Source organism: Zonotrichia leucophrys, chromosome 21 (genome assembly GCF_028769735.1).
Source record: "Zonotrichia leucophrys gambelii isolate GWCS_2022_RI chromosome 21, RI_Zleu_2.0, whole genome shotgun sequence".
In the NCBI taxonomy this organism is placed as follows: domain Eukaryota; kingdom Metazoa; phylum Chordata; class Aves; order Passeriformes; family Passerellidae; genus Zonotrichia; species Zonotrichia leucophrys.
In genome coordinates, this window is record NC_088190.1 from 3,641,432 (window position 1) to 3,668,931 (window position 27,500).

Sequence of the window (27,500 nt, forward strand, 5' to 3'; positions counted from 1 at the left end):
GGCGGGGCGGGCGGAGGGGCGGCCCCGGGGGAGGGAGAGGAGGAGCCCGCGGGGCCGGGGGGCGGCGGGGCGGGAGCGCCGCACAGTGCCAAGCGGCGGCCGGGGCCGCCGGGGCCGGGGCCGCCACCGGGGCCGCTGGGGCCGGGGCCGCCGCCGGGATGGCGCTGGAGCGGGCGCTGCAGGCGGCGCGACAGGGAGACGTGGAGGCGCTGCGGGGGCTGCGGGCGGCCGGGCTGCTGCGGCCGGGGCTGCGGGACGCCCTGGGCGCGTCCCCCGCGCACCACGCCGCCCGCGCCGGTCGCCTCGCCTGCCTCCGGTACCTGGCGGCCGAGGCCGCGCTCCGCGGGGACGCGAGGGCGCGGAACGGGGCCACACCGGCCCACGACGCCGCCGCCACCGGCAACCTCGCCTGTCTCCAGTGGCTGCTCACGCAGGGGGGCTGCGGCGTGCAGGTGCGAGCGGGGGCGCGGGGGGCGGCGGAGGGGCCCTCGGTGGCGCGGGCGGCCGGGGAGGCGTTCCGCGGTCCCGTGTGGGTGGCGGTGGCCGCGGGGACACGGTCAAGCGTGGTGCTTCCAACCCTGCCGACGGCCAGCCGGGGTCCGTCCCAGCCGGCACGGACAGGGCTCCGCCGCGCATAGCGGCCGGCATCCCACGGACCCGGAGAGTCCCCGGCATCCCGGAGGGGCTCAGCCGCGAGGGCAGCACATATTGCCCGGGGCTGCCGCCCCCTCCGGGGTTACACAACGGCGGGACCGCGGCGGTAAGCGGCTTGCCCCGGGGCCGGCCGAGAGTTAAAGACATGTGACGGCCGAAGGAAGAGGAGGCGGCGGGGCTGGGAGAGGAGATTAATCGGGAAGGAAGGGGTCAGCACGCATCGGCGACCTTCTGGCCAGGGGCCAGCGCTACCCGCGCCCCACCGAGCGTGGAGGGCGGACGGGCCGGAGGCACAGCGGGGCTCGGCGGCGAGTTCGCGGTTAGGGGCTCCGAACAAGGAGGGCATTGTGCTGCACTCACTGTGTGCGGACGCAGGCCCTTGATGGAGGCAGACACGCTGGTCCCACGGTCGCTCCGATGCTCTGTGCTCCTTCTCCGGCCCCGCTCCGTACGGACGGAACTCCACCCTGTCCGCCCCACCCGCCTGGCACCAGCTCCGGGCTGGGGGATGCCCCTGCGGTCCCCAACCCCCTTGCCGGAAGGGCTGGTGCCTGGCACTGACAGCCGTCCCACTTCCTCCTGCAGGACACAGACAACTCTGGTGCCACCATCCTGCACCTGGCAGCCCGTTTCGGTCACCACGAGGTGATCGAGTGGCTCCTCCGCTTCGGAGGCAGCGACCCCACGGCAGCCACCAACACGGGAGCGCTGCCCGTCCACTACGCCGCGGTGAAAGGGGATTTCCCTTCCCTGCGACTCCTCTTGGGACACTGCCCCAGGTAACGGCCCCCGCTGCTGGCAGCGAGACAGGGTCTGCCGGAAGGTTGGCACCCACCAGCAGGAACGGGGTTAGTGGGAGAACGGGGTGCCTGCTGTGCCCCCAACCCTCCCTCCAGCCACCGGGCAAGGTGCCAGCACTGGGGACGAATGCTGCAGCCACCCTGATCCCCCAGCTCCAAGGGCAACGCGGCCGCGTTATCAGGCTGGGCAGCCAGCTGCACCTTCTTTATGGCCCAGAAAGAAAGGGAGAGGAGGAGAGGGGCGAGCGCTGGCAGAAATATTGTCACTGGCCGCTGAGTCGGCTCCTGGCGCGGGGCGATAACACAGCCGCCTTTGTCCGCCCGCTGTTATGTAAATGGATTAGGCTGACCGCCGAGGAGAGGCTGCTCCCCGCGCCGGAGACGACCTTTCCGCTTGCCCAGGTCCGTGGGCATTGCTGGGCACGGCAGCCTCTCCCGGACGGCTCCGCGGCGGCAGCATCTCCGCTTTTCCTCCTGAGCGGTGCCCGGGGCCGGGCTGGTGCCCCCGTTACGTGGCACAGCAGCCCACAGGGCCCGCGATGCCGGGCCTGGCCACGAGGCTGCAGCAGGTGATTAGGTGGCCAATAATCCGATTTCCTGTGGTGGGCAGAGGCCACTAGAAATAACCCAGAGACCCAGCCAAAGCGGAGCCGGGGGGATGCGCTGTTGCTCCACATTGTCCCTGGAAGGCTCCAGGGTTGTGGATGGGAGGGATTGCAGAGCTCTCCCACATCCAGGGAGTCCTGAGGCAGCGGGATGTGAACCAGCACTCGGCACCCCTCTGTCTCTGGGTGCCACAACACCAGAGTCCTGCATCTTCTTCTCCAGGCAGGGCCACACAGATCCCTGAATCCCTTGGCACTTACTGGCCAGAGCTGTCCCAGCCCCAGTTCTTTATCTCCTTGCCCCAGGTGTGCCAGCTTAGCCCTGAGCACTTCTGGGATTAACCCCTGCAGCCCAAGCCCGGCCCCAAACCGGTCACTGCTCCTGCTCGACGCCCACCGTGCCAGCCCAGGTGTGGCACGGCGCTCGCATTGCCTTTCACGTCGCTTGCCGGGGTTGTTCCGCTGCTGTCACCGCCTTCCCCCTGAATTATTTAGGGCTGGCCCTGCTCCCAGCCCCGCGCCTGCCCGGAGGCTCCGTTACAGCTGCGAAATCCAATCCGCTGTGCCGCTGCGGGATGCTCCCGGCCCACCTTCGCATCGCCCCCGGCAGCCGGTGGCCCAGCATGGGGGCTCAGCCATCTGCCAAAGCAGTTTAGTGGCAGTGCCCGAGTGGCTTAACCCCTTCCCAATTACTGAGAAATGGGAATCAGGGGCTGCCCCTGTGCCTGAGCTCCTGCTGACTCCAGCACCCCAATCTGCAGCTGCCCCAAGCCCCATCCCCATCTCAAGGAGCCCACAGGGCTGTGCCAGCCTGGCACTGCTGGGCACGGGGCAGGCACTCGGTGGCACGGCACGCAAGGGACAGCGGGAAGGGAGTGCTGGCCACAGCCCGTCTCACAGTTACAGGGATCAATTATTTAGGGCCTGCGATCATTGCGATAACAGAGCAGAGTATTTATTGCTCTTCCTTTTTTAAATATTCAACAGGGGGTTTTTTATGGAGCACTTAATAAAACAGCTTCCTGTGGGGTCGGGAGGCAGGATGTGGGGATGTGGGATGCAGATTATGGGTCTGTGGGGTAAAAGATGTGGGATTCAGGGCTTGGGTTGCACAATTTGGGATGCACAATTCAGGATGAGAGACACAAGGATGCCAAGGCCTTTTGGGGCAGCAAGGGGACACCAGCACCCAGCAGCTGGGCATCATGGTGCAGGTTGGCCTTTCCCCGCCGGCTCCACGGCTGGTGCTGTGTAAGCAGCTTACTTTAAAATACGACTAAATTGCAGTGTCCAAAAACAGCCGGAGGAAGGAGCTTAGCCTAAGCAGGCTGATTAACTTAGTGACCTCCCGCTGCAGCTGCAGCCACCGCAGCAGCACGGGGACCCATGGGAAGCCTTGGGGTGGACAGCTCCCAGCCCTGGCACTGCCCTGCCTGCCCACAGCTGTCTCCCCTGCACCTGTCCATGTTCCTTGTGTCCTACAAGCCCCCATGTCCCTGCATCCTGCCCGCCCCTTGTCCCAACCCTGGCAGCAGCAGTGGCCACAGGTGACGGGCGCTGTGCCCCACTTGCAGCACGCTGAGTGCCCAGACCAAGACGGGGGCCACCCCGCTGTACCTCGCCTGCCAGGAAGGCCACCTGGAGATCATCCAGTACCTGGTGCAGGACTGTGGGGCTGACCCCCATGCTCGGGCTTATGATGGCATGACCCCACTACACGCCGCCGCCCAGATGGGCCACAACACTGTCATCGTGTGGCTGGTAAGCACTGTCCGGGCACAGTGTGGTGGCATGGCATGGTGGCACAGCACAGGGCACAGGGCCCCAGTGCTCAGCCCACCTGCCCCCACACAGATGAGCTTCACGACGGTGAGCCTGTCGGAGCGGGATGCTGAGGGGGCCACAGCCATGCACTTTGCTGCCAGCCGTGGCCACGCCAAGGTGCTGAGCTGGCTGCTGCTGCACGGCGGGGAGATCACTGCCGACGGCTGGGGCGGCACGCCGCTGCACGATGCCGCCGAGAATGGCGAGCTGGAGGTGGGTGCTGGTGGCCAGCAGGGTGTCAGGGCAAGGGGAGGGCCTTCCTTCCAGCCCTGCCATGCGCCCCCACTCTCCCCAGTGCTGCCAGATCCTGGTGGTGAACGGTGCCGACCTCAGCATCCGTGACCAGGATGGCTACACAGCGGCCGACCTCGCCGACTACAACGGCCACAGCCACTGCGCCCAGTACCTGCGCACCGTGGAGAACATGGTACAGGGATGAGGGCGTGGGGAGCACACGGGGAGCGCCAGGGCCTCCCCAGCCCTGCCCTGACCCTTGGGCTGTGCCAGCAGAGCGTGGAGCACCGCGTGCTGTCACGAGACCCCTCGGCGGACGGGGAATGCCGCCAGCCCGACTCGGGCATGTCCTCGCCCAACACCACGGCGTCGGTGCCCCAGGCGCGCTTCGAGGTGGGCTCCCCTGCCAGCACCCTCTCCAACTACGACTCCTGCCACTCCAGCCAGTCCAGCACCGGGGAGAAGAGGGGCGGCCCCCCAGGGGCCCCCGCCGCCCGTGAGTGCGGGGCCAGGGGGCGCGGGGCGGGGGGCGCGGGTCCAGCCCCCCCTGACCCCCTGCCCTGCGCAGGGGTGCCTGAGCCGGCGCTGGCGGACATGCAGGCGTACATGGACATGCTGGACCCTGAGATGCGGCCGCGGGGCCGGGGCCCAGCAGGCGAGGGTCCCCCGCCGCCACCACCCCCTGCCTTCCCCCCACCGCCACCCCCACCCCCCAGCACCCGGCCACCCCCGCCACCCCCTGGCTACCCTGCACCTGCGCCCCCCGCTGCCCCCCACACCGCTGACATCTACGTGCGGGCCAAGAACAACCTGCGGCATGTGGAGAGCCAGGCGCTGCGCCGAGAGGTACGGCCCCATGCACCGTGTCCCCTGCACCACGCCCCAAACACAGCTCAAGGGACACACCACCCGGGAGGGACATGCCACAGGGCATCATCCATCTGAGCAGTTGTTGCCTGCACTGGGAGGGGACAGTCCCAGCTGGAGGCCACATGCCTGCAATGCTGGCATGCACTGGGAGGGCTGGGGCTCAGCCAGCAGTGAGGATGCAGCAAGCTGGGCTCAGTGATGCTCTGGTGGCTCCGTGGCACTGGGTGGGCCATGCACTGCTGCCATGCACTGGCTGGGGCACCGGGCAGCACCACGCCATGGCAGCCGCGCCCATGGGCCCGGCGATACCACAGGCACCATGCCGAGCTGGGCGTGGGCAGCTGCGCAGGCGGTAACTCGAGCGGCCGGCTCCGGTGTCGCCCGCGCCACAGGTGTCGGGTGGCACAGCCAGCGCTGCCAGGAGCTGAGAGGGCTCAGCCAGGCGTGCACAGGTAAGAGGGGTGCAGCCCTCCATGGCGGGCTGGGGGGGCATAAGGATGCAGTAGGTTTGGGGCCGCCCTGACCCCCTACTCTGGCTCTTGCCACCTCACCAGGGACAGGATTCTGGGCATGGTCAGGACACTGGCAGAGCACAACGCTCTGGGGGACGGGGCACATGGGATGGGGGTCTCAGCAGAGCAGTGTGAGCCAGGCACATGGCGGGTTTGGGACCCCACAGTGCTCCTTGTGCATGGCCTTGGCTCTTTAGTGCTTACCAGAGCAATGGACTGCCTTGGGGAGGTGTGGGCGTGTGGCAGAGCGGTGCCACAGCGGTGTGGGTGCCCCATGGAATGGGGCTCAGCGGCACAGACCCTTGTGCCAGACCGGGGCTGGGACTGCCGGAGTGGGAGCCAGGCTTGGCACAATTCCCATGGCAGCTGCTGTAGGAAGCACTGAGCTGACGTTTGTTGACTTAGCTGGGGCTGGTGGCAGTGGCAGCGAGCAGCTGGGCTCACCGTGAAAATGCTATGGGTGGAGGTGGCATCGGGGAAATGCAAATAGTGGGGCCCCAAGCAAGGGAGCAGGGCTATGCCACGATGGCATCCCGAGCCCAGGCAGCAGGCACAGCCCCCTGCAGAGCAGCACTCGGCAGCACAGCTCGCAAAGCCGCTGTGGAATGCGCCGGGGTGAGCTGAGGCTGCGCTGCTTGAGAGCCCTGTTCAGAGGGAGGTTTGGAAGCCGGCCCCAGCCCCGCGCGGGATAAGCTTCCTGTAATCCGCTGGGCTGGGGCTCGGCACTCCTGTTCCCAGGGGGTTATCCCGGGGGAGGCTTGGACAGGATCCTGGGCACAGCTATGGGGTCACAGTGCCAGGCACTGATGCCGCACGCTGCCAACATGGCACGCAGCCCCTGGTAGAGCCGAACAGACCCCAGGGCATGCACCCGTTGTCCGTCCCAGCTCTGCATCTGCCCCAAGGCAAACTGGCACGGTCCTACTCCACTCCAGCCCTGTGCCACGGTCACAGCCCGGCACGGCGGGGCTGAGGTGGGCTCCCCATTGCAGCTGGCATCGCGTGACAGCAGCCCCGAGGGCCTGCGCCGGGCCGACTCCAGCAGGCGGTCAAGGAATTTCGGCAAGCAGCCGAGCACCGGTGACTACTACAAGCACCTGGGGCACGTCGCGGCCGAGAAGCCAGGCCCGCAGCGAATGGCGCACACCGAGGAGGTGAGCCCTGCCCCGCGAGGCCGTGCCCAGCTCAGCGGCACGGGCACCGAGCAACGCCTGCCCATGCTCCCTTCCAGGCATCACCCATCTCGACGGACACCATGAGCAATGGGGAGAGCAAGTCCGGTGCCGAGCTGCCGCCTCCACCGCCGCCCCCTCCGCTGCCCGACACCGCCTGCCCGACGCCCCCACCGCCGCCCCCGCTCGCCGAGACTCCCGCCGGCCCCCGCCGCTCCTCGTCCTCTACGGGAAGTAAGTGGCAGGGTGCCGGGTGGGCACGGGGAGCGATCCTGGGCACTGTCCCGTTGGCTGCACTGTGGCATTGACCTCCTTGGCTCGTCTCCTCCCGCGGCGCTTGGGCCGCGCGGCTCCTGACAGCCTCTCTGTCCTTCTCTCCTCCGGTGTCGGCGCGGGGGCTCCCACGCCCGCTCGCCCCTGCCTGCTCTCACTGCTGGCCGCTTCTCTTCTCTCTTGTCTCGCGGTGGCCAAATCCTTCCTCTGCCGCGCGCCCCGCGCCGCCTCTCTGCTTCTCTCCCTAGGAGGAAAGGCGCTCAGGCAGATGAAGAGTAAGTACCGCGGCCCCACGCTCCTCCCTGCTCGGGGGGTGCCCTGGCGCGGGGCACAGCCGGACAGGCCCCGTGCCGCGCCCGCGGGGCATCGATGGCATCGATGGTGACACCCGGGCGCTGCCACCTGCCCGCCCTCGCTGCCGCGCGTCGCCGGTGCCACGCGGGACGCCGAGCGGCGGTGCGGGGCTGCCGGAGGCGCCAGGGCAGGGCTGGCAGGGCCGGGCAGCGCCGGCCCCGCACACACAGAGCGCCTTTGTTCGCGCTCAGCCGGCCGGCGTGACCCCGCCACGTGAGCGCTGCGGCCGCTCCCCCGGCTCTGAGCGCAGCCCGCGGGCTTGGCCGCTGCTCGGCGCCCGCTTTATTAGCGCCGGCTCCCGGCACCGGGGGGTCCCAGCCGGCGCTGGATGGCAGCGCGAGCGTCCCTCTGCGCCCTCAGCAACCGCAGCCCTCTGGCTCCGAGCGGGGCGAGCTGCGGGCGCCGGCCGCGGGGAGGGGGCTCTGACTTGGCACGGTACCATGGGCCTTTAGGGAGTCACGCATGGCTGGCACGGACGGTGGGTGCTCGCGAGGCGGGTGGCATGACTGTGGGGTGCAGGTGCCACGCAGCCCTTTGGGCACTGGGCTGGCAGGGAGTGTGGCTCAGGCTGTCGGTGCATCGCTGCCGGGAGATGCCAGGGGAGTGTAGGAGCTGTCCTGCAGTGGCAAGGCTGCCACCGGACACGGAGCTATCCCTGCAGAGGCACGCTTCTGTTGCGACACAGTGCCTCTGGGGCATGGAGTGGCATTCAGGGCTGGGGCCAGGCTGGGACCCTTGCAGCTGAGTGTTGGGGTGCTGGGGTGCTGCTGCAGCAGGGTGCCAGGACCCTGTGAGCTGCTCTTGGAGTGCTGCTCTTACAGATCTGTGGAGCTGGGGTGCCAGGCTGTTGAGTGCTGGGGGGCTGCTCCACTGGGGTCTGATGGACCCAGGAGTTTGGTGATGTGCTATGGATGCTGAGCTGGGTGTCTGGATGCTGCTTCAGGGACTCCTGGATAGTGTGGAGGGGGGCAGCGAGCCAGCCACCCCTTCACCCCCCTACCCTGCGAGCTGGTGGGGGATTCACAGGGGCAGGGAGATGGTGATGCCGGGGTGCTTACTGCCCCTTCTGCCTCCTTTCAGGCACCAAGTCCTTCAACATGATGTCCCCCACGGGCGACAACTCGGAGCTGCTGGCCGAGATCAAAGCTGGGAAGAGCCTCAAGCCAACGCCACAGAGCAAAGGCTTCACCACTGTTTTCTCCGGCAGCGGCCAGGGAGGGGCCAACGTAGGTGGCGATGGGGGCCAGGGGAGCCGGCGGCGCGGCACGGCACGGCACGGCAAGTGCCCACCGCCCTCCCTCCCTCCTTCCACAGGCAGAGTCGCCAGTGTCCTCCCCGTCACCCACCAGGACGCCCACCCCGCCGGCCACCCCCGAGGCTGCCGGGCCGCCGCGCTGCCTGGCAGGGGGCTCTCCGGAGCCGGTGCTCAACGGGAGCTCACCGGTGCCGGCAGCAGGCGCTGGGGCAGCGGCGGAGGTGGAGGCGCTGGTGCCCAGCCAGGACGAGCACGGCCGGCCCATCCCCGAGTGGAAGCGGCAGGTGATGGTTCGCAAGCTGCAGCTCCGCATGCAGGAGGAAGAGGAGCAGCGGCGCAAGGTAGGGGGGTCCCTCGTGCTGCGGCGGCGAGCGCGGCGCGGGCACGGCCCAAGCAGCTCAGGACCTGGCGAGACGGCGTGCGTGGCATTGCCCCCGGCCCCTAACTGGGCTGGGCACCACCCTACCTGCATGCAGGGGTGTCACACCCCGGGGATGCCACACACGGCGGCAGCGGCACGGGGGGCGTGCGGCACGGCCTCAGGAGCCCCTTTGCCCTCTCTCCCGCCGCAGCCTGGGAGCCGCTCGCCGCCCCTGTGCCGCGGGGGCGTACCGGGACCCGCCGGGCAGCCGATGCGGGAGGAGGACATGCAGCACCTGGAGAGGCAGCTGGGGAGCCTGCGGGTGATGCACGAGGCGGGGCAGCCGCTTCCAGGGGGGCCGCAGGAGGAGCTGCTGCCGCTCGCACCGCCCTCCGCAGCCCCGGCACCCCCCCGGCGCTTCGCCCTCGCCCAGCAGGACGCGCCCGCCCGCGGCAGCCGGTCCCCCCCGGTGCCGAGGAGCGCGGCCGCAGCACCGGCCACCCCGAGGGGCCGGGAGAGCCCCGGGGCGGGGGGAGCGGGGGGCGGCCCCGGTGCCCAGCACGACGCCCGCAGCGAGATCCTGGGTTGCGGTGTGTCCGTCCGCAGCCTCAAGGCCAACTACGAGGGGCCAGGGGGACCCCCCGCGCCTGCCCCCAGGGTCACCAAGCGCAAGCGGGTGCAGCCCCCGGGTAGCGCCCGCCGGCCCATCCTGGAGGAGGAATACGGGGATGGGGCGCTGCGGAGGAGCAGGGCAGCGCTGCCGGAGCCCAGCAGCACACATGAACGCACCAAGGGGTGCAAGGAGCGCGCAGTCTTCCTCTTCCTGGAGCACTGGAAGAAGCGGGCGCTCTCGGCGGTGCCCGGGGAGGAGCGGGCACGGCGGCCGGGAAGGCGGCGACCGGCAGCGGGGCGGCTGCTGGCCCGCTGGAGGAGTGTTGCCCGCCGGGTCCCAGGGCGTCAGATCCGGCGGCTGAGCCGCACCACGGTGCTCTACTGGCCCCAACACTTCCTGCCCTACGTCGGCGGCTCGCCCATGCCCCACGACACCCTCCCGCTCGACCTCTTCATGCTGGGCTACTTCCAGCTGCTGGAGATGCCCCTCAGCCCCGAGGAGCGGCGCTTCCGCCACCTCCTCTGCTACGAGATGTTTGACCGCCTGGGCAGCCACAGCTGGCACCGCGTCCGCCGCTTCCACCGCACCGTGCTGGAGCAGATCGAGGCTGGCCACCGCCACTGGCTCGACGGCTTTGAGGACCTCGTGCAGGAGTTTTTTGGGGATGACCCCGTGGCAGTGGTAGAGAGCCTGGCAGAGCCCCCCAGCATGGCCCCGGAAGGGCAGGGGGCAGCAGTGCCGGTACCGGAGCTGGGAGAGTTCAGCGAGGAGGACCTCTGCCGCTTCATTGACCGCAGCTTCTCCTTCTGGAAGGAGAAGGAGGCAGAGATGTTCGACACTTGATTCCAACGAGATGCTGCAGGCTGTGCCAGTGGTGTGGCATGGGGCAGCAGCAAGCTCAGGGGACAGCTGTGGGCTGGTGCAGGGTGCGCTCGCCGGCCTCGGTGGCTCGTGGTGCAGCTGAGCTTGGCAGAAGGCTGGGCGCTGTTCTGCGGCCCCGGGCCGAGGTTGCAGTGTGTGCCGCTTGCCGTGGCTGTGTGTTGTGTGGGAGGCGCAGCCGCGGGGCTGCGCTCCCCTCTGGTGTGGCGTTTGCGGTGCCGGGGCAGTGTGGGCCCCCGCGTGTCGTGCAATAAAGCTGTGGTGTGCTGCAAGGGCTGTGGCCACGCCACGCGCTCCTTCCTCTCCCGGCGCCGGCGGAAGGTGGGCACCGACGTGGGCACGGTCGGCGAGCCCCAGTGACCCCACCGGTACCGTGCCACGGAGGGCGCTGCCACAGGGATGCGGTGCCGCGCCCCAGGATGATGCTGCGGCCCCACGGTGCCGGCAGTGAGGGCGGGCGGTGCCGGTAACTCGGCTGTCTGTTGCAGGAGAAGGAAGAGGAGGCGCGCCTGGCCAGCATGCCGGCCTGGAGGAGGGACATCCTGCGCAAGAAGCTGGAGGAGGAGAGGTGAGACAGGGTCAGGGGATGCTGCACCAGCTGGTGGCTCCCGCGGCTCTACTAACCTCAGTGTTCCCTTTGCCTTCGCAGGGAGCAGAAACGGTGAGTGCAGCGAGCCCCTTCCCTGGGTGGGCGGGCACGGCGGCCCCCGCGGCTCTGGTGACCGCGGCGCCCTGTGCCCTGTGCTGCTGAGCAGGAAAGAGCAGGAGAAGCTGAAGCGGGAGGAGGAGGAGAAGGAGAAGGAGCAGTCGGAAAAGCTAAGGACTCTCGGGTACGATGAGACAAAGCTGGCGCCCTGGCAGCGACAGATCATCCTCAAGAAGGGGGACATAGCCAAGCACTAGCCACGCCACACCGCATCCTGGCTCTTCGCAGCAGGAGGAGACTGGCAGGTCCTCCCATGGACCGCGACATGCTTCGGCACCCTCCTCCTGCCGTGGATGGCCACATAGCCCAGCCCAGAGAACCCCTCCTCACCGCCCCAGGCACCCGTAGCCCCCCGTACCCCCACTCCCCGCTGCCGCCAGCCCACCGCTCCCCCGCGCTGCCCGATGCAAAGCGAGCGTGGGACACGCGGCTCCCTGCGCCCCGCCCGGCTCGGCCGGGCTCACCGCACGCCCCGCTGGCACCACTCGCAGCGCGCTCACCCTCACCACTGCCCCTCCAGAGCCGCTCAAGGCCAGCCTCCGGCTCAGCTCTGCCCAGACCGCCTGCCTTTCCAGCGATTAAAACGATAAACCCCGCCAGCAGTGCCCCGCGCCTTCCTGGGGCTCCCCACAGCACCCCCCAGCCACGCCACGCTCGCCCACAGCTGTGCCCTCTCACCAACATCGCCACAAGCACCCCGACACCCACACTGCCTGCATCTCTGCCAGCACCCACATTCCCCGTCACCTGTGGGTGCCACATCACCAGTGGCGGTGCTGGGGTCACCAGTGCCCTGGTGCCCGCTGACACAGCCCCGTGAAGAAGGGCCAGGGCTGGCGGATGGAGAACACACCACTTTATTGGGGAGGGGCAGGAGCGCCCGGCAGGGGCAGCCTTGAGAACTATCCCATGGGTTCGGGTGGGCTCGGTGCCCGCTCGTCCCGCGAGGGGCTGGGCAGCCGACGATGTGCTGGGGCATGGGGTCCTCCCCGGCCCTGGAGGCAGGAGGACATAAATAGGGGGAACAGGCAGGTGGGAAGGGGACATAAAACTGACATAAAATGTCTACACGGCATAAGTAACAATACTTAGGGGTGTGGCTGGGTGCCCAGTGAGGTGTGGAGGTGTCGGGCCCTCCCTGTGCCAGGATGCTGGCGCTGGGGTCAGGGTCCCACGGTCAGACTCTGGCGCAGTGCCTCAGCACAGCCGGCCAGCTCCATGCGCTCCAGGGCGGCAAAGACGTGGTCCAGCGTGGCACTGGTCTGCTGGCACCAGCGCTTCAGCATCTCGTACTGCTGGTCACGGATGTGCACCACCTCCAGCTCTACCAGCTCAATCTCTGCCTCCCGCAGCTCCAGCATCCTCATGAACTCCTTCCAGCGCCGCACTGGCACCACGTCGATGACGGCGTAGAGCTGGCTGCCCTGCAGCAAGGCACCGCGGGGCTCTGGGGATGAGGAGGGCTTTCCTTCCTCACTGGGTGGCTCACGCAGCAACGCCTCCTGTTGGAAGCTCTTCTTTGCTGTGCCAGTGCCTCGCTCTGTCTCTTGTGGGGAGTATGGGTGGGTCCAGCACGGGTTGTGCCACCTCCAGGCGTTGAACTGGTACCATGGTGTGGCTGCAGCCCCGGGCATTGAGGTGGTGGCCTGTGCCATGGGGTGGGGACCACCCCCATGCCAGAGCCTCTTCCTCTTGTGGTAGATGGCCAGGGCACCCAGGAAGAGAGGCCCGGTGAGTCCCAGCAGGATGTACTCCAGACCTGAGCCTGAAAGGAGGAGCAGGATCATTCCCATCAGCTGGCCAGCACGGTGACTGCACACCACCGACCCTGGCCCCATTGTCCCCATACCTTTGTTGTTGTTGCTGCCGCACGCTTGCTGGCACTCATTGCCACACGTGTCCACGGCACGCCTGCAAGGAGATGGGACCCATGGGTGCCATGCTGTGCCATGCTATGCCAAACCACAGCCCCACATGCATCCCTGGCTGGAGGGTCAATGCTTACATGTGACATGGCCGGCATTCATCACCCTCTTTGTAGAAGTCAGGCTTGCAGCTGCTGTCACAAAGTGTGTCCTGCAACTCTGAGCCTGGGGAAAGGGTGGGAATGAGGCAGGGTGGCACAGCCAGAGGTGACACAGCTGGCAGGCTGTGCCGTGGGGCAGCTGGCAGCACTCACAGGGTCGCTGGATGAGGCGTCCAGTGCAGGTCTGGCACTTCTTGCAAGAGAATTCGGTGCACAGCGTGTCAACGCAATCACGGAATCGGCCGGGCTCACAGCCACAGGCGATGTTGCTGGTGGCCGAGCAGTTGCTCAGCACACTCTGGAAAGCTGCAGAGAGCAGGCAGTGAGCAGCACGGCACGGCACTGCATGGCACAGCACGGGGTGTTGAGGTGCCAGCTCACCGTGTTGGTCACACTCGTAGCAGGCCTCGCACTCGCTGAGGGTGTTGGGCCGGGTGCGGAATGTGCCGGCAGGACAGGGATCACACACGCAGGCCTCTCTCAGGAATGTCCCTGCAGGGACAGTGGGGTGACAGGGAGCACGGCCACCTGAGCAAGGCACCTGCTGTGCCACGGTGTGCTGTGCCATGCCACAGGGACCGGGCAGTGCTCACCTGCGGGACACTGAGGGCAGCACTGACGAGCAGTCTCCACCCAGTTCATGCCGTCAGGGCACTGCCGTCTGTCCGTGTGTCTCCTCAGGCGGAGGAGTGGCTGCACCAGGACCCGCTGCCCTCGCAGCACGGCGTGGTCCCGCCACCCTGGGGGCTGCGATTCGCTGGCTGCCAGCCACAGCGCTGCCAAGGTCACCTGCAAGCAGGGAGAGAGCAGGGCTGCAGGCAGACGGGTCGCTCCAGGAGCCTGTGGGGACAGCCCTCACACACCAGCTCATGCTGGGCTACCGGAGCCAGAGCCGTACCTGGAACTGTGTGGACAGCGGTGCCTGCACAAAGCTGAGCGACTGAAGCAGCGGCCCTCCGCCCCAGAGCCGCGTGGGTGTGCTGCCCCAGGGCTGGGAATGCCCCGCGGCAGCCCCTGTGCTCTGCTTTCTCCGCAGTACACGAGCAAGCAATTTCCTGCCGGGGGCCACTGTGCCACAGCCTGTGCCCAGGAGGCTGCCAAGGTGCCCCCGTGTGCTCTGCAAATGGTGCTTCCATGCTGGCACTGTGGGGAGCGGCACCGAGATGCTCGGCAGGACCCTGCCGTGTCCCCAGGGATGGGGACCAGTGAGTCAGGCACACGGTGGTGCCAGAGATCGCCGGCTCAGGGAGGTGTCTGTAGCCGGGCGCGTAGGGGTTAACGCTGCCAGCTTTGACTTTCCTGGGGTTTATCTCCCTCACAGAGGAGGTGATTTCCTCCCCGAAAGGAAGCCGTGCCTGGCTCACGCTCTCCCCGATGCTATCGCGCCCCGTTACGCGCGTCCCAAAGTAGGTCACGGCTCCCCCGCGGGGTGCCAGGTGCCGTCCGCAGGGCAGCCCTGCTCCCCTGGAAGCCCCAGTGGGTGCAGCGAGCGGTGCCCACGCTGACACCCCTTCCACAGGCCGGGCCGAGGGCTGAGAGGGCCGTGGCACTGCCAGCGTGGGCAGGGAGCCAGGGGATTCCTCGCTGGGGGCTGGATTTCCCAGCCGTGATGGCCCCGATTACGGCAGTTGAATCATTTTCTACTAAACCCGCCGCCACCGGCAGACTGGAAACCGCGCTGGGCCGCCCCGCTCGCGGAGCGCTGCCGGCAGATCCGGGCGCTGCCTCAGTCCCGGCTGGCAGCGGCACATCTGAGTCACCGCTGAGGCACGACCGTCCCCAGCGGGGCCCTGCCCGCGCACCCCGCCCGCCGACGGGCACTGCCCGTGCCCAGCGCGGCCAGCAGGTGCCCGGTGGGCACGGGGCTGGCACGGCGCTGGGGACAGCCCTCCGCTGGTGCCGTGCCAGCGCGTCTCCCCCGTAACGCAGCTGTTGGTGCCGGGGTTGGCACCGGAGCCCCGAGGGCAGCTGCCCGCGGTCTGTGGGCACAGCCACTCCCCAGGCACTGCCCTGCTGTAGCCCCAGGACTGACCCCACCCTTCCCACGGCCGCATCCGCTCTGTGGCCGGGATTTCACGGCCGGTGGCCCCGCGGTCACGCCACACCGCCAATGTTTTGGTGCGGCCCAACCCAGCCCCGGCTGTTAGCCAGAGGGGGAAGCGGTTTTGGCGCGCTTGGCCCTGGGGTTAATCCATCTTCCTCCCTCCCTCCTGCAGAGCTGCTACGGCCACAGCCGTGGGACACCCCACAATTGGTGCCAGCTCTCCATGGGACCCCCCAGGCCACCGCACTCACCCAAGCCACCCCAGGGCAGCAACACTTCATCCTTGTGGCCGATGCGGCTGGGTCATGCCGGGGCGCTGCGGGGAGCGGCGCAGGTGCAGGGGGGTGTCGGGGCAGCTCCTTGCCCGGGCAGGGTGCCCCGGCACCCCACGGCTGCCGTCAGCAGCACGCGACGCGCGGCGAGTGAGCGCCAGCCCTCCCCAGACAGGCTTTTACACCCAACCGCAGCGGGAGGAAATGCTTTTTTGGAAATGAGTCCAGGGGGTACGAAACCACATGACGGGAGCGCTGGGCGCGGGAGGGACCTGCAGAGCCTCGCTGCAGACCCGGCCGCCGCCCTCCCTCCGTTAGCGGGGGTGGCGGGGGTGGCAGAGGACGTGGGGAGCAGTGCAGACCCCACCCCAGGGCTCCATCCCCACCCCAAGCTCCAGAACTGGAGGCTGGAACTGGTCTCATCCCCTTTTTGTCTGTCCCCACGATGCACCCACCCAGGTGATGCCCAGCCTTGGGTGCTGCAGAAGCCAAAGGAAAGGAGAGGCAGACATGAGCGTGCACCAGCTGGTTTTATTGCTCAGCTGGGACGTGGAGTGCAGTTTAGCATGGGGGGGCAGCCGGGGCTGTGGCCGCCGCGCGTGTCCCACCGTGTCTCCCACACTCCAGCCCCAGGTGCTGCCATCCACTGCCAGCCCACAGGGCAAACCTGCCCCAGCCCCGCGCCATCCTCTCCTGCGCCCAGCCCCAGCCTCCTCCCTGCACTGCCCACAGCACCGTGCCACCGGCACCACGTCCCTCTCAGCACCTTCCCCGCTCACCACTGCCGACGTCGTCACCCCTTCCTCGCCTGCAAGAGCTGACCCTCAGTCTCCCACAGCCCCCCACAGCCCCAGGGCCCCCTGCCCGACAACTCTCGTGTCTGTGGACAGGGGGTTCAGCACAAGCCACGTGCCATGTCCAGCCCCGCACCACCGTGCCCAGGACACGGCCTCGCCAAGGGGACTGCTCTGCATCCCCATCCATGTCCCCACCAGCGCGGCCTCCCAGTGCCTGCTCTGCCCGGCCCCGGCTTTACGCTACGGTTAGAAGCAGGAGAAGCTCCTTGGTACATCCGTGCATCTGTCCTTTTCCATGCCAGCGGCTCTCAGACCTCCCTGCAAGACACAGAGTGGGGAGAGATGCCTTCAGCACTGGAACTCGAGCCCTGGAAGGGCTGGGGACCCCCAGGAGCAGGCAGCCTGTGCTTACGAGGCCGTCAGCGTGGAGTTGAGCAGCAGCGTGGTCCGGATCCGGTACAGCTGCGCCAGAGTCAGCTTGCGGTGCTGCGCCGCCTGCGGGTCCGACAGGGTCCGGCGGGCAGGGGGCTGGGGGTCGCGCCTGAGCTCCCCCGGGAGGGATGCTGGGCTCTCCGCCGGCTCCTCTGGCTCTGAGAGCTCCGACGTGGAGCTGCCGCTGCTGCCGGGGGCAGCCTGAGGTGCGGGCTCTTGGCCAGTCCGGGGGGAGCCAGCACAGAGGTCAGAGAGGCTGCGGCTTTGGCTTAGGGGGCCTGGGGAAGTGGGGGACAGGAGCTGGGGCAAGCTGGCCTCCGACTTGGACTTGAGCACCCTGGCCGGGCACGGCAGGAGCTGCACGGGCGTCCGGCGGCGCAGGCGGGGCGAGGCCGGCCGTGGGGCGGGAGGGGCCGGGCAGGGCTCCTGCCCCTCCTCGGCCGTCCCCTCGGGCTGCTGGCCAAAGTCCCGCAGCGAGGCAGGGGAGAGCGTGCCATAGGCGCTGTCGATGGAGGACGAGCGGCAGCCGCTGCCTGGGGAGGCCACGCCGTGGGGCAGGGGAACAGGCAGGGCGCCTGCAGGCAGCTCCTGCGTGGGGGTATCGGTGGAGGTGGGGGTCTCCACAGAGGTGCCAGTGCCGATGGAGGCGCTGGTGCTAACAGAGGAGCCATCCGAGGTGGAGCTGAAGGGTCCTGCGTCCCAGTCTGGGGAGGAGAGCTCGTCGCCCCCCTCTGCTGCCACCATGGCGAGCGTCTCGGTGGAGCCGTCGGAGGGGCTGTGGAGGCAAGAAAGTGAGGTGAGGAGGGGCCTGTGCCAACTGGGGCTGTGCAGGTCCCCCCCTCCTGCTCCCTACCACTGCTGTGAGTCCGGGCTGGTGCTGCTGTGGTGTAGGATGGTTGGTGAACTGGCAGCTGAAGTGCCACTCTCACCATCATCCTCCTCATCCTCCTCGTCCTCCTCCTCCTGCTCCTCCATGCGCCGGCGCTGCCGCAGCCTCTGCAGCAGGTTCTGGGATGGGGAGGGTCATAGTGAGGAATGGGGGGTGCACAGGGAACCCACGGGTCCCTCACCCACCCGTGTGCCCTCACCTGGGCATTGCGCACTGCCTCGACCCAGCTGCGGCACAGCTGCCCGCTGCTCTGGAAGGTGTAGGCGGCCACAGCGCTGCCCAGCTCGTTCAGGTAGATGAGGAGGAAGGAGCCTGTGGGCAGGGGCTGTCAGCAGTGTCCAGGGACCTCCCTGTAGCCCCCCTCATGCCCAATGCTCTCACCTGGGTCTCTGAGCTCCCGGCAAACAACTCTGTCCACCAGCAAGGGCTGCCGGATCACCTTGGTGCGCTCAGCCTTCTTGAAGGGCTTGGTGATGAGGAAGAGGTCGGTGAAGAGGAAGCAGTAGACGTCCATCTGGGGGTGAGAGTGGAGCCATGGGCACCAGTCGGTGCAGTGAGTGAGGGTGGGTGGGCAGGGGTTGGAACTGAGACCTCCCTGTCCCCTGCAGTCCTCACCTTGCTGTCTTTACCTTCCCGCATCCTCAGGCTGCCCTCGAGGAGGAGCTGCCGGGTGTCCTCCGGGGAGGTGCCGGGGATGGGGGCCGTCAGGTCCAGCCTCAGGAACTCCTTAAGCAGCTGCCAGAAACCCCCAGGGTCAGCATGGGGTGCATGGGGTAACATAACATGGTGCAGCATGGGGTGGCTTGGCACGAAGTGACATAGGGTGGCACAGCAGAGTGGCAGAGGGTGGCATTGAGTGCCATGGCATGAGATGGCAGCTCCACCATGTCCAGCCTACCTTGTCCACCTCGTCTGTGCTGCCCTCCACCACCTCGTAGGCATCAATCCTGCTGAGGATGGCATCCAGGCGCTGCCGCTCCTGCCGCTGGCGCATCCGGGAGTTGACATCGTTGATGAAGCGCTCCACGGAGCTGATCTGTGCCAGGAGAGGTGGTGAGTTTGAGGGGCCAGGGGCCACCACCCCTGCTGCCCCCCACCTCTGATCCCTTACCATAGTGGTGATGGCATCCCGGGCGCGTGGGTCATCCGTCTTCTTCAGGATGGACTTGAGGAGCAGCGGGTACTTGGTGAGGCGCTGGTGAGGTTTCACCAGCATGTCGCTCAGCTTCAGGCGGCTGCACTGCTCCTGCTTCTCGGCCCACTGTGGCACCCAGGCATTAGCACCAGCACCACCCCAGCCCTGCCCCAGCCCCAGCCCAGCCTCCCCTTACCGTCACATAGGTGCGGAAGAGCTCGCTGTCCCGCAGCAGGGTCCGCATGTACTCCATGCAGCCCTCCTCCTCCATGCAATACCGCACGTAGGGCTTGAACAGGGACCCGAACTGGGGGACACGAGGTGGTCACCACACAGCACACGGCACGGCCTGGCTGCCTGCTGCGGCATGGCATCCCCACTTACCATCTTGAAGCCATCGAGGAAGTCAATGGGGTCGAGCAGTGCCCCAGTCCGCCGCGCCTTGGCCAGCACTGGGGCCATGACGCTGCGCCACAGCTTGCAGTGCAGCCGGATGATCTCCCCAATGTTGCTGAAGAGCCGCTCGGCATCCACCTGTGGGGGTGAGGTGGACAGCGCTGGGGAATGGCACCTCCACCCTGCACATGGCGAGGCTGAGGACCCATCCATGAACACCCTGTCCAATGCAGCCCCCTCCACTCACCTCAGAGAGCAGCCCTGACTCCTGCAGGTTCACCAGGCAGGACAGAAAGAGCTGTGGGGAGGGAATGGAGAGGCAGTGAGCTGCAGCCACAGCCCCCAGCCCCAGCACAGTGCAGCAGCTGCCAAAACTCACATCAGTGATGACTTTGAGGTTCCGGATGTAGGTGGCCTCTGTGTGCAGCAGCTCCCAGATGGCTTCCTGCTGGTGGCACTGCCGGCGCGACAGGACCTGCCAGGCTGAGCGTCAGCGCCGTGCCAGGGCCTGGGCACAGCCCCTGAGGCTCCCCAGGCACTGTCCCTACCTCTGTGCCCTGGATGATCTGCTGCCAGCTGTCCTCCAGAGCCAGCCCAGCCTCGTCCCCATCCTCCTCCCAGGAGTCGCGGTCGAAGCGGAGCTGGGGCGGCAGCTTGGGCAGCCCGAAGGTGCTGTAGGCGTGCAGCCTGTTCACCAGCTGCTCCAGCTTCTCTGTCTCCTGGACAAAAGCAGGGCACAGAGCTGGGCGGAGGCCAGCGGGCATGTCCCATGGACCACCTCACCCTGCCTGTGGAACCGGGATCCTGAGCCCCAAGGGGACCCATCCCATGTCCCCAGCACAGCCACAGGCAGTCCCCACACCCCTCCCCTGCCTGCATCCCACCTACCCGCCCGAAGGAGCCCGTGCTGGTCCCGGAGCCAAAGAAGCCGCTGAAGCGGCTGGCAGCGCGGTTCTTCCAGGTGTCAGTGCCATTGGGGGGCAGAGAGCTGCTGCTGTGCAGGGCTGGCTCGGGGCTGGGGATGCTGCTGTCCCCCAGGAACTCTGTTATGTTCTTCCTCCGCCGTCCCGGAGCCTGCAATGAGGACAGGCAGTGTCCCCAGGGTCAGTGCCAGCGCTGCGGCCAGGATGGGGACAGCGGCCTGGCTGACCTCGAGCACCGTGGGACAGACGGACACCCCGGGCAGTGGGGTCCCCCGGCCATGCTCCCCTGCCCGCACTGACCTGCCTACCTGCATCCCGGGGGTGCAGGGCCCCGGGGATGGAGGGCCCCGGGTGCTGCCTGGCCAAGCCCGGCCGGCCATGGACAAGCGGCCCTGGCAGCGGGGGGGCTCAGGGCATGCCGAGGGTCGCAGCACCCGCCCGGGCCGTCCGTCCAGCCGCACTCCCGGCTCGGACCGCAGAGCCGGGGCCGGGCAGGCTGTGGCCGGGCTCCTCCGAAACAAAAGGAGGTGGGGCCAGAGCCGAAAACCTAATTTCCCTCCTCGGCAGATAAGCTACCAGAGCTGAACAATTCACCGGCGGAGATCAAAGCCCCCCGGCTGGTCGCAAGAGCTGGGTCACGGCCAAGCTGCTCCCGCCGCCCCGGGCAGCGCTGCAGCGGCTGCTCCCTGTGTGTCCCCGGGATGCGGCCGGGGCACAAAACGCAGCAGGGTCGGGGCTCCCCGCCTGTCACCAAGCCTGGGAAGCGGCATGCTGCTGCCACTGCCCCGCCACGTCCGCAGAGCCAGGCGGGAAGAGCTGCCACGGGCACCATTGCCATTACTCACTGTGCTGTCGCTTCTCCAGACGCCCCGGCTGTCCCCAGCCCCATCGCCTCGGGGCCACTTGGGACCCGCCTGGTCCCAGGAAGGAGATAGGGACCAAGACCGCCATAGAGGTGCCTGGTTGCCCTCCTGTCCCCTGGCCCTGCTGGAGCCTTGCCGGTCCTGCAGCCAGGCGTCGTAGTGCTGGACACGGGTGGCCACTAGCCCTGGCCAGGCAGCCAGGTTGCCGCCCTCAGGGCCTGCTGGCACAGCACCAAGCACCGTGTCCCCCTGGCGGGACCCTGCAGAGCTTCTCCCTTCAGGCCTGGCGCCCTGCTCCCATGGGAGCGACGCCCAGCCCGGTCCCACGCCTTATCTGGGGCCAGGGTCCACGGGGCAGGACAGAGCTGCTGTGCTCAGCAGCTGCCAGCAGCTGAGAGGAGGGAGGGCTGGTGGCCAGGGCGAGTCCCAGGGCCAGGGTGAGTCCCAGGGCTGGGGTGGCACGGAGTGGCAGCAAACACTGGGGGCCCCAGGGCTCCTGTTTGCCTTTGCCTTGGTGCCAGCCTACACCTGGCACAGCCAAAGGGCTGGTGCTGCTGCTTGAGCAGCCAGACTGCCATGGTGGAGCCAGCACAGCACAGCACAGCCAGTATGGCACAGCCAGGAGAAAAAGTGGGTCCTGGGGACTCCAGGGAGTTCTTCAACCCACACTATACAGGACCCATCTTCACCAGAGAGAATGGCTATGGGGGAGATCACACATTCTGTCATCCCATCCCCAATTCCTCCCTTCCCAGAGCTAGCACTGGCACTCACCAGGCTCTCAGTGCCCTCCCGGCGTCCTGGCAGTGGCTCCAGCACCGGCCCAAGGAATGCAGCGCTGCTGGCAGGGTGCAGGATGGGCAGGCTGGCTGACCGGGCATCTCGCACTGCCTGCTCCACCTTCAGCTCATCCCCGGGCTTGGCTGTGGGAGCATCACCTTGTCAGTGTCCCCTGGGAGCTCTGGAGCAGCCAGGCCTCCCTCGGGGCCCCCTCAGCACCTTTCACCCTCAGGTAGTGTCCCCCGAAGCGATAGGCCTCGAACTGCAGCGACAGCGGCGTGTGCGACTGGTCCAGGTAGATATCCACCTTGCCCAGCTCAATGGCCTTCCTCTCAAAGACTGGCAGCAGCACTTCCCTGCAGGACACCAGACCCACATTTTTCTCTGCATCTGTCCCCACATTGTCCCTTGTCCTGTCCCCATAGACTCACCCCAGCGACTTCTTCTTCACAGCTGGCACGATCTCTGCCTCGATGTCGATGCTGAGGTCAAACTTCAAGGTGAAGCACTCCTTGCTGGGGTCCTGGGGGCAGGGGGCAGCTGCTTGCCCGGGGGTCCCTCCCTCCCTCCCTCCAGGGCCATCCTGCTGCCCTGCCAGGTTCCCCAGGGAGAGGAGCCGGTGCCTTACGTCTGTGTGTCTGCGCCAAGCCTTCTTCTTGGGCAGCTTCAGCGCTGAGCTCCTGCGCTCCCTGCGGGCACAGGGAGGGCAGGGTGACGGGGGTGCCACGGGTTGGGGCTGCCCACGGGCTGTGCAGGGCTGGGGGCTCACCCTCTGCTCTCTGCCGGACCCTCCTCCTCCTCCTCCACATCAGAGGCAGGGCTGGTGCGCGGGGGGCACGAACGCGTGGACATGTTGCGGGCCAGGATGGAGCCTGCAAAGGGGCACCGGGCTGGGCTCTGACAGCTCCCCCAGCCCCGTGCTGGCTCCCGCTGCACCCCACTCCCATCCCTGAGCTGCACCAGCCCCAAGTGCACTCCCTCACTCCCATCCCATCCCACAGCAGCAAGGGCAGCGGTGGCACAGCTGGCTCGGGCTCACCTTGCGGGGACAGGTCGAAGCGGATGTGGCCATCGAAGTGCATGGCGCCATGGAGGCGGCCATCGCAGAGCTCACACAGGCTGAGGGGGCCGCTGGGGCTCAGCTGCCGGCACTCGGCGTGGTGGCATTCCTGCGGGGACATGTGTCCATCAGGCAGGGCCTGCCCGCTGTGGTGTGTTCACAGGAGGGATGGGCAGCACCACAGGCAGCAGGGCACCCTCTGCCACCACACTGTTCACAGGGAATGCTGAATGCAGAGCGGGCACAGGGAAAGAAGCATGATCAGGACATGGCCGTGTGGCAGTGGGTGCTGTAAGCGGGTGATGACAATGACACGGGGGGTTCTGCCCCACAGAGCCCCTCCCTGCTCCACCCCAATGAGCAGAGACCCTGGGACACCTGCACATGCCGAGGCCTGGACAGGGAACTGCGGGACAGTCACCTGCACCGTGGCACCAGCCCCTCAGCAGAGACCCGTGAGGCCGCCCTGGCACCCCCAGCCCCTTTGTGCTGACGAGAGCCGTGTCCCCGCGGCAGGACGGAGGAAGCGAGCGTCTGCAGGCAAACAATGCTCCAAGCCGGCGGGTTTCCTCCGATTGTGTGCGGCCACGGCCGCGGCCCCAGCCCCTCCAGGCATTCACAGCGGGTTATTTTTAAACCCCCGGCCAGGCCCCCAGCACAGTGCACTGCCTGTGTTCTCTGGCCAGTGCCCTTCTCACTGGGGCTCCTTCTGGCCCCGCTCCTGGGGATGGTGGTGCCGCCGCCCACTGCACCGCTGACACATCCCCATCCCTGTGTGGGACGCCCAGCGCCCCCCTGCCCGCGGAGGGTGCGAGGGTGCGGGGAGGAGGCGGCCCTGCCCGGGCTTGCCTGCAGAACTCCGCGCTGCTGCTGCGGGGAGGAAGCGCCTGTGCAGCTCCAGCCGCCCCCACTTCCTGCCCTCCTTCCTCCCGGCGCTGCTGAGGTCAGCGCTGACGCGCTCCCACCACCCGCGCTCTCTCCGAGGGGCCGCTGCTCCCTCTGCAGCACCCCCTGCCATCCACCGGTGCCCTATCGCGGGCCTCGACACGGCCTCAGGACACCCTGTACCCTCAGCCCTCCTCCGCTGCCACCGTGCGTCCCACAGCGTGGCCATCGTGACACCTGTCACAAGCACATTTTGTGAAAAATCCTTTCCTTAAGATTTTTTCTCCTGAGAAGCCAAGAGGGCTCAATAACAAAATGTAAACGATGGTTATCTGCTGCTGTGGAATGCAACAAGTAGATCTGTGATTAGTCTCATGTAGCTGTTTCTAATTAATGGCCAATCACAGTCAGCTGGCTCGGACTCTCTGTCCCAGACACAAGCCTTTGTTATTCATTCCTTCTTTTTCTACTCTTAGCTAGCCTTCTGATGAAATCCTTTCTTCTATTTCTTTAGTATAGTTTTAATATAATATATATAATAAAATAATAAATCAAGCCTTCTGAAACACGGAGTCAGATCCTCATCTCTTCCCTCATCCTCAGACCCCTGTGAACACGGTCAGACACCTGCAAGTGGGAGTATGCCCGCAGCTGGCACCCATTCACTGAGATCCCCTGGGATGTCTGGCAGCCGCCCCAGAGGGATGCACAGGGGGCTCCTCATCCCCCCTGTGCCAGCAGCTAATCCCTGGACTCATCCCCACAGGAGGGGCCAGGTGGGATGGCCAAACCCCTCTGCCCACCCCGGGATCAGCTCCTGATCCCAGCCCCACGGAACTCCCAGCACATGTCCCTCAGCAGGTGCCTCACAAAGCGAGGGGGATCACGATCCTGCACCGTGGCACGGCAGGATCCACCCCAGCCCGGCCAGCTCCCCCTGCCCACCCCCCGCTACCTGCCAGGCCCCATCAGGGCTCGGGTGACAGCGGCGGGGTGGCCTCAGTCGCTCCCGGCAGTGCCAGCCGCGCTCCTGGGCAGCTGCAGCCCAGTGCCACGTGTGCCCCAGCAGCAGCGGCCCTGCCAGCCCGCCGTGCAAACAGAGCACCGGCACACCCCCGGTGCTGTGCTGCCTGCTGCGCCGGGGACACCGCCCGCGGCCCCGCGCTGCAGCCCCGGGAACGCGCTGCGAGCCTGGGCGTGGGTCCGGCCCTGCTCCGTACGGCCAGAGGGAGAGAAAGGACCCTAAATCTGCCCTGGCTTCACGTTAGCAAGTGGAGAACAGACGGGCTGTAGAGGATTAGCCCAAATCACGGCAGCTCGGGGAAACGCGTAAACCTCCGCTGTGCTGGTAAATGCCAGCAGGACCCTGACCCCAGCCGGGAATGCACACCCGGCACGGCAGGCCAGGAGGTGCTGATCAGGACAGGGGCCCTGCAGGGAGCGGCAGGTTGGGCAGAGCTGTCCGCTGCCCCTTCTCACCCCCAAGACCCCGGGCAGCAGCTGCCCCCACCCCGCAGGACCCACCTTGGCCGCCCTCCTCTCTCCGGCGCAGTCGGGATTCTGGCAGTGCAGCACTGTCTCCTCTTCTGGGCACGGCTCGGCTGTGGAGAGAGCAGGGTCAGTGCCTGAGTGCCGTGCTGAGCCCCCTCCGGGTCCGTGTTGAGGCCCCCACACCGGGAATCCCGGGTTTCAGAGCTCGGCAAAGCACTCGGGCTCAGCCCGCCCCACAGCTCGTCCAGGGGAATGAAGCCCCAAGAGCCAGCGATGCCACGGGGACAGAATCCGGCACCTCCTGCTCAGCACCCCAGGGTACAGGATGAGGACACGGACCTGCCCCAGCTCCCCTTGGGCTGGCACAGCGTGGGGCTGCAGCAGCAGCACTAAATCTGCCGCTGTCAGCCCCCAACGAGGCTTAGGAGCCACTTTAAGCTTTGACAGTTAAATCGGCCTTAGGGACAAATCCTATTTTGAAGGCTTTTGTTATGTGTCGAACCTAATCGTTTAAAAATAACAGACTCGGGGCTGCTCGCAGCGGCAAACGAGCAGAACAGACACCCTCTGGCTGGACAGCCCCGCTGCAGGCAGGGATGCACCGTTGGGAAGCTGCTGCCAAGGATGTGGAAAGGCCAGATGGCACGGCTCTGCCACAATGGCACGGCTCTACCAGGTGGCATGGCTATTACACCAGCCCAGGGCACAGGGACTTCCCTGCCGCACCGCTTCCATCTCCCGCATCCTTCCTGCCAACAAAAACAGCATCCACGCCGAGCAGAGCGAGACCGCGGCCAAGGCCGGGGTTAGAAGCAGTCTGCGGGATAAAACAGTCTGCTTTTTGAGGCAGCACTGAAAAAAAATGCTGCTTCTGCCTGGAGAGGGGGAAGCAACTCGGGATGGTGCTGGTTGCTCAAGCTCCCATCTGGGAGGCGATCCCAAGGCTGCTGTGGCACCATGGACGCTGCTGGATGCAGGAGTAGCCGGGCAGGGCTCAACTCGTTGCCCTCCGGGAGCCGGGCTCGGAACCGGGCCGGGAGCCGGGCTCGGAGCCGGGCCGGGCGCTGCCCCCGCGGCAGGAGCACAATGAGGCCTCTGTCCCCGCGGCCGCCCCGCAGCGCCCGCCGAGCTGGGCCGGCCCCCGCCCCCCGCCGCTGCCGTTTCACTTGACCTATCGGGAATAATAACGGAAACAAATAAGAAATTCTTTCATGCACCCAAGGGAAAGTTTCCCAAACTCACCAAAAACTAGACCTGCGGTGCCAGGGATCAGCCCCGCAGCATGGCCAGAGCCGCGTGGCCGCTCTCAAAATCCGACCCTGCCCGCGGGTCACTCATACACCAGGGCTGGGACACGCGGGCTGGGAGCTCCTGAAGGGAGCCCCGCTTTGGGGCAGGGGCAGGAGCGTGTCCGGGTCCCCACCAGACACTTCGAGGGCTGCAGGAGAGATCCTGTCTCCATCAGCTCCTCTCCCCGCCCGGTCACCTCCTCCTTCTCCTGCTGCGGGCTATGCTATCACAGCCGGCGCTCCCGGTGACGGCAAACGAGTTTTGAAACCGGATCGTCCTTGCTGCAGAGAGCACGGCAGCGGCAGCCGGCTGCTTCAAACGCCCGGGGGGAGCGGCGCCGGTGGCACGGGCAGCTTGCTGAGCGCTCCCCAGCTGCACCTGCAGCATTCCCACGGCATCCCGGCCGCACCAGCAGCTTCTCCCAACCCCTCACCCTCCTCACCAGGGCTGGAGGCTTTGGGAGACCACGCTCAGCCACAGCCTGCTGGTTGCCCAAAGCCCCCCAGCCACCTACCCCCGAGCTCCTCGCTGACATCCAGGCTGGAGCTCCAGGAGAAGCGCTCCACTGCCCCGTACTCCAGCCCCGCCAGGCCGGGCGGCAAAGCCTCCAGCTCGTAGGCACCCCGCTTCCTCCAGTACAGAAACATCCTGGGCTTGCGGCCGGGGAGCCCCCCGCAGCCGTGCCCGCCCCGACGGGGCCACCGGTGGGACTAACGGAGGGAGACCGGCTCTGGCTTTAAGAGTGGGTCCCGGTCTCTGGACAAGCGGTGCATTGACGCCGCCGGCGGGAGCCGCGGGGCGGCCGAGGGTGCTGCTGGAGGCTGCCCAGCGCCCGCGCGGGGGGCGCACAAAGGGCCTTTCTTCAGCCTCCTACAGACATTGCACAAATTTCACTTTCCACCGTCTATGGAAGACATTCGGCCACGGAGACAAGACGTGCTTGTGATGGAAAGAATCAGCATTAAGAAGGGGGCTGTTTGGCGGCTCTGCCGTCCGGCCAGCTTTTGAGGGGGCAGGAATGCACCGCCCCGAGCTCCGGTTGTATCCCTGCAGCCGTGGGCACACGGGGGCCCCCAGCCCGCCCGCAGAGGGAAAACTGATATTC

General features: G+C 67.2%; 3 protein-coding genes across 8 annotated transcripts; 1 reads left to right on the forward strand and 2 right to left on the reverse strand.

Moving 5' to 3' along the window:
* Positions 1 to 158: 158 nt before the first annotated feature.
* ESPN (espin) lies at positions 159 to 11,707 on the forward strand. 3 transcript variants are annotated; one of them, XM_064730711.1, is made up of 15 exons: positions 159 to 452; positions 1,240 to 1,433; positions 3,634 to 3,820; positions 3,914 to 4,096; positions 4,179 to 4,310; positions 4,394 to 4,568; positions 4,659 to 4,963; positions 6,492 to 6,653; positions 6,731 to 6,905; positions 7,193 to 7,219; positions 8,379 to 8,524; positions 8,613 to 8,894; positions 10,895 to 10,974; positions 11,056 to 11,067; positions 11,162 to 11,707. In XM_064730711.1, the coding sequence occupies exons 1-15, from the start codon at positions 159 to 161 to the stop codon at positions 11,307 to 11,309; spliced, it is 2,502 nt and encodes an 833-aa protein (XP_064586781.1). In that variant the 3' UTR covers positions 11,310 to 11,707. The 3 variants fall into 3 exon arrangements, with proteins under 3 accessions (XP_064586781.1, XP_064586782.1, XP_064586780.1); XM_064730712.1 differs by lacking the exon at positions 7,193 to 7,219; XM_064730710.1 differs by lacking the exon at positions 4,659 to 4,963 and having other exon boundaries at positions 4,394 to 4,510.
* Positions 11,708 to 11,813: 106 nt separating this feature from the next.
* Positions 11,814 to 15,762, reverse strand: TNFRSF25 (TNF receptor superfamily member 25). Its single transcript, XM_064730713.1, has 7 exons — positions 15,434 to 15,762; positions 13,732 to 13,927; positions 13,520 to 13,630; positions 13,292 to 13,444; positions 13,118 to 13,202; positions 12,962 to 13,023; positions 11,814 to 12,877 (listed from the first exon to the last, which is right to left on the reverse strand). The coding sequence occupies exons 1-7, from the start codon at positions 15,461 to 15,463 to the stop codon at positions 12,276 to 12,278; spliced, it is 1,239 nt and encodes a 412-aa protein (XP_064586783.1). The 5' UTR covers positions 15,464 to 15,762; the 3' UTR covers positions 11,814 to 12,275.
* Positions 15,763 to 15,965: 203 nt separating this feature from the next.
* PLEKHG5 (pleckstrin homology and RhoGEF domain containing G5) lies at positions 15,966 to 26,956 on the reverse strand. 4 transcript variants are annotated; one of them, XM_064730382.1, is made up of 22 exons: positions 26,910 to 26,952; positions 25,139 to 25,215; positions 22,709 to 22,838; positions 22,439 to 22,541; positions 22,298 to 22,358; positions 22,101 to 22,192; positions 21,889 to 22,025; positions 21,664 to 21,812; positions 19,992 to 20,177; positions 19,652 to 19,822; positions 19,483 to 19,578; positions 19,351 to 19,401; positions 19,092 to 19,241; positions 18,904 to 19,014; positions 18,684 to 18,833; positions 18,471 to 18,608; positions 18,188 to 18,307; positions 17,954 to 18,086; positions 17,772 to 17,884; positions 17,537 to 17,691; positions 16,664 to 17,458; positions 15,966 to 16,569 (listed from the first exon to the last, which is right to left on the reverse strand). In XM_064730382.1, the coding sequence occupies exons 3-22, from the start codon at positions 22,749 to 22,751 to the stop codon at positions 16,560 to 16,562; spliced, it is 2,964 nt and encodes a 987-aa protein (XP_064586452.1). In that variant the 5' UTR covers positions 22,752 to 22,838; positions 25,139 to 25,215; positions 26,910 to 26,952; the 3' UTR covers positions 15,966 to 16,559. The 4 variants fall into 4 exon arrangements, with proteins under 4 accessions (XP_064586452.1, XP_064586453.1, XP_064586454.1 ...); XM_064730385.1 differs by lacking the exon at positions 15,966 to 16,569 and adding an exon at positions 20,872 to 20,940 and having other exon boundaries at positions 16,660 to 17,458; positions 26,910 to 26,956; XM_064730383.1 differs by lacking the exons at positions 25,139 to 25,215; positions 26,910 to 26,952 and adding an exon at positions 24,570 to 24,694.
* Between the last annotated feature and the right edge of the window lie 544 nt (positions 26,957 to 27,500).